The 9,977-nt window shown below is 39.1% G+C and overlaps 1 protein-coding gene across 1 annotated transcript; it reads right to left on the reverse strand.

Annotated features, from left to right (window-relative positions):
• Window positions 1-549: 549 nt before the first annotated feature.
• On the reverse strand, window positions 550-8,732 carry gstt1b (glutathione S-transferase theta 1b). The gene is made up of 5 exons (XM_034899457.1): window positions 8,490-8,732; window positions 7,070-7,157; window positions 6,816-6,966; window positions 1,881-2,057; window positions 550-825 (listed from the first exon to the last, which is right to left on the reverse strand). Exons 1-5 carry the CDS (start codon window positions 8,599-8,601, stop codon window positions 631-633), a joined length of 723 nt encoding a protein of 240 aa, XP_034755348.1. The 5' UTR covers window positions 8,602-8,732; the 3' UTR covers window positions 550-630.
• Between the last annotated feature and the right edge of the window lie 1,245 nt (window positions 8,733-9,977).

The following is a 9,977-nucleotide window of genomic DNA, read 5'->3' on the forward strand; positions in this document are numbered from 1 at the left end:
CCTTACACTTTGTCACATTACTTTCTGTTTTGCACCCGTCATATTTGCTACAGCAACTAGAAGCGCTGTTTAAACAACCTACCTATCGGAGCGTTATTCAGGCAAGGACCGTCTTTCTGAACTTCATTTAAAGAGCCACAGCATTGCTGCCAACACCTGTAGAACCTTTTTATATCACACCTCATCTACATTATCTCCCACTGCACGGGCCATACAATGAAACATATTGTCACAGTGTGAAAAACTAATCATCATAACAGACAAACACAGAGCGCAGTTTGGTGCAAAATCACAAAACACTAACATGTCTTCTAACATGCACAGCTGATGCACAGCTGATTGCTGAGTGCATTTACTATGTCCACAGTGAAGCATTAAAGAAATAGCTTGATGACTGTGGACACAGACATCAAGCACATTTCTCTATGTTCCATGAGTTTAGAACTGTCTGACCGCCTTCCCGGCCCCGCTCTGCATACCACAAGTGCACGCACACACCAAAATTGCTACTGTGTATTATCTAGTGCAAGTAACAACAGTGCCACATGATGTTATGTGTAATCTCTTTATTGTCAGGAATTAGAAGGGCATTTTGCTCAAATAGTTTGGAAAGAACCATTTTTCTCCTCTTCAGATGAATAACTTTGCCTTGGGCTTGAGGATCGCCATTGTTTTGGTGTCCATCAGTTTCATATTATCCTTGGCTCCAAGGACGGTCTGGTGGACTTCGTCAAACAGCTCCGTTCCAATAGCGGCCCGGACTCTGTCCCGCCACGCATTCAGCTTCGGTCTCCCGTCAAACACATCTAGACCAGAGCCCACAGGCTGGCAGTGAGAGAATTACAGAGAAGGACTGTTAATTTGGAACACGCCAACTCTTCAGCCATCTCCTGACTTCTAACCTATATCATTCCTTATATAATGCTGAAAGAGATCATTTTAAAACCAATGCTTTTAGTATGAAGAAAAAATTATTAACATACATGCTAATCTTTAACCTGTGGCAGTGTTTCAGAAACTGCATTTCAATCTGTTTTCTACAATTAGGTAGCTCTGGCCTCACTTCATTTATGTTAGGCTAATGTTGGGGAATTTCAAGTCAACTTTTTGTAAATGCCAAAAATAAAATATCCACTGTGTTTCCTCTATATTCTACAGCGTGGATTGAGATGAACTGCTGTAAGTCCATTAACGAGACAACTGTGGTCAGTTCACGTCTGTAACAAAAGACAGTTGAGTGAGTTGTCTAAACTGCTGAAGTCTGTTGAAATATTGTTGGTAGCCTAACCCTGGATTTCCACCAAATACTGAACGGTCCGGATTGGCTCTGCAGCGTGTCGGCTCCGAATTTGTTGTGCAATGCATGATCCGCCGTGAGCATGCTCAATTTTATTTGTGTCTGTGCTTGACTTGCTGTCCGCCATTATCTGCCACGTGCTGAATTTCTGCGGCGTCTGGCAAAAATAGAAGCTCTGCGTATCTGCTCCGGGTGACTGGGACGCAGTCGGATTGCAGCCGCTCCGCAGTAAGTGGAAATACACACATAGACTTTAATGGAAAACTAGTGACTCCGCCGTCGTTCTGGAGCGGATCCGCAGACGTTCCGCAGTTGGTGGAAATACACACATTGACTTGAATGGAAACCTAGTGACTTCGCCATTGTTCTGGAGCGGATCCGCAGACGTTCCGCAGTTGGTGGAAATTGGTGGTAATGGTTACAATCAGGCGCGGTAGTAAATTCCACGCTAACGATGGATTCTGTGTTGTTAGCAGAGTTAGACCAAAGAATATTTGGTTGAAACTGATCAGTGATGCTGTTTTGCCCTTTTTGTTCCCTATGAAGTATGCTGGAAATTATGTAACGTAGTGTTATTGCTCACCTGCATGATCTCCACAATGGCAACCAGGTCGGCCAAGGAGATCTGATCTCCTGCAATGAAGGGTCTATCCTGGAGGAACTTTTCTTCGATGAGTTTCAGTGAGTTGTTCAGTTCCTCCAAGGCTGCGTCCAGCTTGTCCTGCGGGACCTCCATGCCCAGACCCTTGGGAATCAAAACCTACAGCCCAAAAACAAGATTTAACTTTGAATCAACAAGAAGTACAGATTAAATAACACATTACACAACTCTGTCAATGAGCTTGTTCTTGATACAAAGTGTTGTTTAAATGTCTTGTTAAACACTTTTCAGGAGTAGACTCGGCAAGACTTGGTTTCCAAAACAAAAAATCATAAAGAATTTGTAGAAACCGCTGTGTTGTGTTGAAGTGATTTGTAAAAAGAAGGCCACTCTCATTGGACTGCTTTTCCTTTCTGTCTATATACCATAATCAGAAACATGGTATGTCCAGTGAAAAGAAGGGTGCGTACCTGGATACAATGAAAATAATACTTAAACACATTCTCTTTAGTGGATTATACGTTTCCCGGATACAGGAGATGCTTAGAATTAGTAATTAGAGCTGCAAGAAAAACATAACTATGTTCCTTGTTTTGAATGTTCTGCTGATTCAGACACCAGTTCATTTTTTTTGACCGTGAGATTGCACCCTTAATCAAGGGAGAACTGGGGGGTGAGAAAACACAAGGGCTCTGGGGAATAATTTTGTGTGTGAAAAGAAGTTGCACGGCTGTCTAAAACTATAACAGCATAACCAAGAGTAGATCCAAGGTAAACCTGAGCCAGTTCTATATGGGTTTGTAGATGAATCTGACGACTATGTAGAGAAGCAGAAAAGAGACAGGGTGCTGTGTCTGCAGCAATACACCCTCCCCCGCTGGTCTAGGCAAACGCTGCAACTCCTTCCTCCCTAACTATAAGCATTATGAAAGAGGAGAGATTGCATGGACTAGTTTTTCAGCGTAATTTTGAGACCGGATGTTCTTAATTTTGGCAATGTTACGAAGATGAAAAAGACTGTTCTTGACATTTGTTTTAAGTGGGCGTAATCCTGATCAAGAATAACACCAAGAGGTTTTAAACATCGGGAATGTGTGTCAAACATTAGATGTGTTTCCAGCAACATATTTTTATACAAATTTTGAAGTATCGCATTAGAAAATGTTGATGTGTTTCCATCAACATTTTCAAATGCGATACTTCAAAATTACTTCAAAATTTTTAAAAAATCCTCAACTTCGCTAAAACATCTTTACGTTTGCTCAAGGTGGTTTTTGCTTTTTCAATATAATGGTAAATGCGCCAAATGGGAGATGGAAACAGCTTTGCCTGAATAAGCAAACATGTAACCCACAAGGCTATATTCCATTGGATGAGGAAAGGTTCTTGTATGCCCAGTATACATGTGGCACAAGGTGCGTAGTGGAGTTGCAGTGCGCTATAGCCTGTGCATCAGCCACATTGGGTAAAATGAATAATTGGTTCAGCAGCTTGAACGATATGGGCCTGCACACTTGTGTATACACATCGGTTGACAGTTGTCTCGCTGGCACCAAATGTCTCTGCCACAAACCTGTATTCTGCACAAGTGGCCAAGTTGTACAATGCCACCCCTCTTCATTCAACCAAAGAACGTAGCTTCTAAACTCTTTAATTTAGCAACATGGTTTGCAACCATGCCTAATGGCAACTTGTGACAAAACTACGCTTTGCGTAGTGTAGTTTCTTCGCTCTAAACCAAAAACTCAGTTTGCTTAAAATTCGCTGGACAATTAGATTATTAATAATAATGATAATAACTTGAATTTGTAATGCACCTTATATTTAAGCAAATCCCAAAGGGCTACATGATAAAACAGGTAAGTGCTATAAATAAAAACACATGGAGAGGATGAAAATAAATAACAAAATAAACAATGAAGAAAAGGGCAAGAGTTCAATCAAAAGCTCCCCTAAAAAGGTGGGTTTTAAGGACACATTTAAAAGCATCCGCAGTCTGTGGAGTCCTCAGGTGGTCAGGGAGAACATTTCACTGTCTGGGAGCAGCTTTGCAGACTGAAACATGACTAGTGTGAACTCAAACAACTCTACCTAAAACCACCTAAATAGGGTTAGGGAAAAATCGTGGGTGGGGTAGAAAGAAGTACATGTAACATAACTACAGTGACACATGGGACATCAACCATGGTCTCCTGGGTGAAGGTCCTGTGTTGTTCAAGGGTCCTTTGTGTGGTATCCAATGCAGATGGCTGTGACAAAGCAGGGTTTGGCACCCTGGGAAAGGAAACAGGCAAACTTTTCCATATAATGTATAGATTTTTGAGCCACAACAATAGCCAAAATGTGGCAGAGATAATGACTGAGCAGATCATGTGGGTTTTTCCTGAAAGACAGTCAAGGAAACTAGAAAATATGCAGAATTTAACCTTATCACTTCTCCAGACAGAATGAGAAAAACAAAAGTCAGAGGGTTCAGCTTGTGAGCACATAATCTTCTCTTTTGTTGTAGCGCTGGGAAGGAAAACTGTTAACTCTTTCCTCACACTCATTTTAACCTTTGTTTTGTCTTCCCGTTGACCTTTTGTGTTTCTGGGTCAAACTTTTGTTGGAATGTTTTTGTCATTTTTTGTCACCTGATGTTTTGAGCTTTTCCCAATGTTTTCTTTTCTGCGCTTTTTTTGACGTATGTCCTTTTTTTGCTGACGTTTTTGAAGCTTTTTCTGTCATTTTTGTCTGAACTGATTAATTTTACTTGTGAAGACAGTTTTTTTTACATTTTGGTTGAGAGAAACCCAATTTTCGGATATAGAAATGTTTTGAAAATGGGTCAAATCTGACCCGAGGACAATAGGACGGTTAAAGCCAGTGGAGATTCAAACTCAGGACATTACAATCATAAGCCTTTAGACTTCCACTGTCTCTTCCACTCTTCACAGGCTCACTGACACATGAGACATAATAGTTTTACATTTTCACATCCAATGATGCATTTTCAACAGATATATTTTGATTTTACACGTGAAATCCACGTTCCTGGAACAGTAACAATTAAATAACTACAGACAGTGTATTGACAAACAGACAGTAAAAGTTATCACAAAACGGACTATCAACAAAACTAAAGACTCTTTTATTTTAAAAGTCCATTTTTGTTTTCATTCATACGTTATTTAAAGGTTTGAGTTATTAACTACATATTTAAGCTATAAATGTTTCATTTTGCAATTTACTTTGTTGTCTGTGTCCTTTCATTTTTATGGATATTACAGTCTATGGGCCTTAGCGCCTTACAAACCTGGAGTACTGGTGAATTTACCAAAATATGATCATGATAATTGACCATATAAGTCATGATAAAATACTTTATAATACATAAAATGATAGCACATTATAAGTACAGTATGTTTATAGTGCATTTTAGTCATGGGCTTGAAAAGGGACAGAGTCAGTGACAAGCAATCCTGAGATTTCATGATACTTGACCTTGTAATTTATTATAAAATATTTTATAATGCTATAATAGGTCTGCCATTGAGAGACTACCTGCACACTGGTATCCCAATTATGTACACATCATATTCTGATTTTGGAAACTTAGATTCATCTTTACGTTTAACAGCATTTAGACTGAAAACGCTCCCGGGTTAAGTTACTGGTGAGACAATGAAATACAACCCAGGAAAGCCAGTTTGAGATTCCTGAGACCAAAACACCGCACTGATACTTAAAATACTCAGACTTTGCAACGCTGAAAAGTTGTCCCAGCAACAATAATTTTTACCTCAGTCATGATGCAATGGCAGATTGTGTCAGATTGCTTTGAGGAAAAGGTTAACCATGGTTAAAGTTTTTTGTTGGATGACCCTGATTTTTCAATTTTTGTATATTTTTGCTTTAGAAACCTGAACATAGCCTACAAATAGAAAGTGAAAAACTGTATCATCAACCTTATCCAAGTTTCTGAACATCTAACACACGACAAAATTCGGCTGTTCTGTGTACTGATTGACCTATGGACGGATTTTAGAGAATGTCCACATTAGGACAGTAACTTCTTCCTGGCCCTCTGTCCTCACTTGGCTGGTGTGTTTCTCTTTGGGGAACTGACCCAGAAACCTGGATAATGTTAGAGTGATGTTTACAGGGAGGTTTTTCAATGTTCCATGTAAAACTATCCTCTTGATGTGAGAGAATAATCTCCATTCTTTAGTTTTTGGACATTTACATGAAGCAAAGCACATTTAATGTCACACAGATGATGAGTATGAAAAGAAAATGATATAGGATACAACAAACTTCTTTGAAATCACCTGCTTTGTAGTCAATTTAAAAATAAATGGAACCATAATTTGCTAAATCATGTTGTACTGATGAAGACTTGAAACTAACAAGTAGGTCACTAACCGGTTATGTTAATATAGGTGTGTGCTTATTTAGGTAACAAATCAAGTGAGAAGTAGGGTCATTTCCGCATTTGTCTCGCTTTGCCAGATATTCCTCCACAGCAATGCAAAGAGGGTCTGGCTAGTCCACACAGCCTTCTGGGATGAGAGAAAAATGTGCTCTGGTTTATTGGCTTTTTTTTTTAACCAATCACATTTGTCATGGGCGGTCCTAAGCACAGTGTTGCTGCTAAATAGCCTCAGGATCAAACCTGTTTTTAATGTTTTTTTTAAACGTGCAACAGAAAATAGAATACAGGTTTAAGGCACTTCCACATTGGCTTCACTTTTCAGACCTGGAAGTTGCTGCTCTGCCCTGACATATCTAACTGCACACACCAGCAGAACAATTGAAAGCAGCAGGAAACCTCCATCCGTGGCTCTAACTTAGAATAACACGTCCTCAGTCTTACAGTCCGGAGGTAAAGACACACTTTTACAAATAGGAGACCACCACCGGTGTCAGTGAACATACCCGCAGCCAGAACATCTTGGATCCATGCACACGGATAGCAGTGTGCTGCCAAGACAGATACTCGTTGATGCGAGCCCGCTGCTGCAGGTCAGCTGGGTACCAGAAGTCTGGAGTCTTAAACTTATCTGCCAGATACAGCAGGATGGCAATGCTGCAGAGGCAAACATAACTGATGACTACCACACAGGACACATGGGTTTATACAGGGGAATTACCTTTTAAAGACAGATGTTGATGAACATTTAAATAATTACCTTTCAGCCAGGCAGAAGTCTCCATCTCGCAGAGCAGGGACTTTTTTTATCAAGCTTATCTTCTGAAACTCATCTCCATACTGATCACCTGAAACCAACACACACAAACACACCTGGGGAAAGTCAGCAGCAGCAATTAGATGTTTGGTACTGACTGAGTGTAGAAACCGGTACTATCGGTACTAAGAATACTATAACTACAAAGTCATTTTGCCCAAAAAAAGAGTTTTCTTTCTTATTATTTTAAGCATCTAATGACTGGGTTATGAATGGGGTTAAGGCATCAAAAAATTAAGAGGGGGCGATATTTTCTGTGGCAAGACTGTCCTATACACGGACGCCAAGTATTGATCTTTTGATTATATAAATTGCACGTAAGCTTTTATCTTTTTGGTGCAAGAATAATAAATTCAATTACTTTTTTAGTCTACTACTAAGCTCCTCCCACAATTTCTGCTCATTTGACACCAAAATTGCTCCACTGCATCTTCAGACTGTCCTTCACAAACAATCCTGCCAAGTTTTTTGAAGTATTGTTATTTAAATTGAGCCTGAAAATGTTTTACTGTAAACTGTACTTTAAACAACCACTGCAAATTCTTGCTTGATATGTCAAATGTTCATGAAAATAAATGAAAACATTTTGATCTCATGGTAGTAGTGGTGTGGTAAATATCAGAATTTTATCTCAAAAACAGATTTTATTTTTGATCATTTTTTATGCATGTAAAGTATTGCAGTCAATGGCAAAAGAGCACTCGATGTTTGAGGTGGGGGGGGGGGGGGAATCACAGACATTACGTTAAGATGAAGATACTGTGCAGTGCTGTGGAGATAGGTCTGGTAATGCGAGACTAAGATGATGACTTTTTGACACTAAACTCAACACAATCATTAATCTGCCTTGGCATCTCAGGTTCGGCTGAGACAGAAAAACATGCTCAAACCCCACAGGCATTGCGCTGTGTGGATTACAGTTTTGTAGTTCTAATTTCTCTTCCTCCTTCCTCCTTCTTCTTCCTCCTCAGAACGCCTGGCCCTGACTCACAGCTGCGCAACACGCATATAACTCTACGTGGATAAGAAACTTCCTGAAACTGAAAACGGAAAGTGAAGAATCACAATATAGCAGTGTGGAACGGAAACTGATATCAAATACTTTCAAATTCTACCCATCGTTATCAGTTTCACACATGTATCTAAATTACAAGTTACAACAATCATCCACTTAAGTATTGTTTTTCAATCCACAAAAACATGGAGACCTGATTAGAAAACCTGAGAACTAAGCTGATGCTGCCATCAACGCTGTATTAACCATTTTAAGAAAAAACAGCCTTCTAAATAAAGTTGGTCAGTATTTAGCAGGCTGTGTAAATGATCCGTTACTTTCCCATAGTCAGTCTCAACTTGAACTCACCGTGCATCAGCGTCACCTTCTTGAATTCAAAGGGAATGTTGTTCTTCTTTGCGAAGATGTACACTGAGCGGCACGGCTGAGATAAAAGGTCCAGGTACAGCTCTAACGCCATCCTTGCTTCTGGATTGCTCTCTCGTCGATTTTCTGGAGTTACCAACGCTCCTTTATTTAACTAAGGTGGTTCATGAGAGACGAGTTCACGGTGGGAGCCAAGCCCTGCCCCCTTTACTGGCCAGCCTCTCCGTTTGACGCGTTATCTCTAGTTTTCACAACATTAACGTTTTCCCTCATTGCTGTTAGTAATACAAACTTTCAACTGAAACAACAGAGAGTTGGGGATCTGTCTGGTAGACAGGAATTCACTTGGTAATCGTAGTTAAAGAGTACATTGTGAACTTTGGATTGAATCTGTTCTCTATGAAAAAAAGGTTTAAGAAATAATCAGACAGCTGAAGGGAACTGACTCACCTCTGACATAAAACTCAGAATTTTCTATGTTCCTGCTGTTAGTCACTACAGTAGAAATTAAGAGGTTATGAAATATTGTCTACAAGTTTTCAAACAACAAGCTATCATAAAACTATGATGGCTCTGTGAATGAATTTTTTTTTTTTCTAACAGCCATGATGCCAGTATGGTCAAATTAAAATTAATATAAAATACAGACATCAAATTAGTAAATATGTTCCTGGTTGCCCTGCATAACCAATTATAAACTGGGATCTATCTGCTGTTAACATTGTAGTTTGGATTGTTAGAAATTCTAATTTCCAAATAGAACATAACGCTGCAGAAAATCTACATCTACATAAACAGCATCTCTAGATTTTAAACAGACATCTATGTTTACTAAAAAGCACGATGTAGAAAATGTCTTTATTAACAAAAGAGGCAGCAGTTCTTTCTTTCCATCAAAATGGAATGATTTCAACTTACTTTTTATTTAATAAAAAGCCTTCTTAAATTATGTCTTTAAGTCAAAGTAATGAAAAATATGTTCTACGGTTTCAAATTCAAGAATGTTGATTAATAGTGTTTTATTATTTGAAGGATAAGCTGAGTGCATCTAATCAAATGAACCTGTTTTATGTAAAAAAAAGAAGAAAAAATACATGTGTTATTCTAATAGTTTTTACAGGTGATTGTACAGTCGTGGTCAAAAGTTTTGAGAATGACACAAATGGTCATTTTTACAAAGTCCGCTGCCTCAATTTTTGTGATGGCAATTGGCACGTACTCCAGAATGTTATGTAGAGTGATCAGATGAACTGCAATTAATTGCAAAGTCCCTCCTTTCAATAAAAATGAACTTGATGTTAAAAAAACATTTCCACTGCAGTTTAGCCCTGCCACTAACGGACCAACTGACTTCATGTCAGTTATTATTTTGTTAACACAAGTGAGAGTGTTGATGAGTACCAGGCTTGAGATCACTCTGTCATGCTGGTTGAGTTAGAATAACAGACTGGAAGCTTTAAAAGAAGGGTG

This window comes from Etheostoma cragini, chromosome 2 (assembly GCF_013103735.1).
Source record: "Etheostoma cragini isolate CJK2018 chromosome 2, CSU_Ecrag_1.0, whole genome shotgun sequence".
NCBI lineage: Eukaryota > Metazoa > Chordata > Actinopteri > Perciformes > Percidae > Etheostoma > Etheostoma cragini.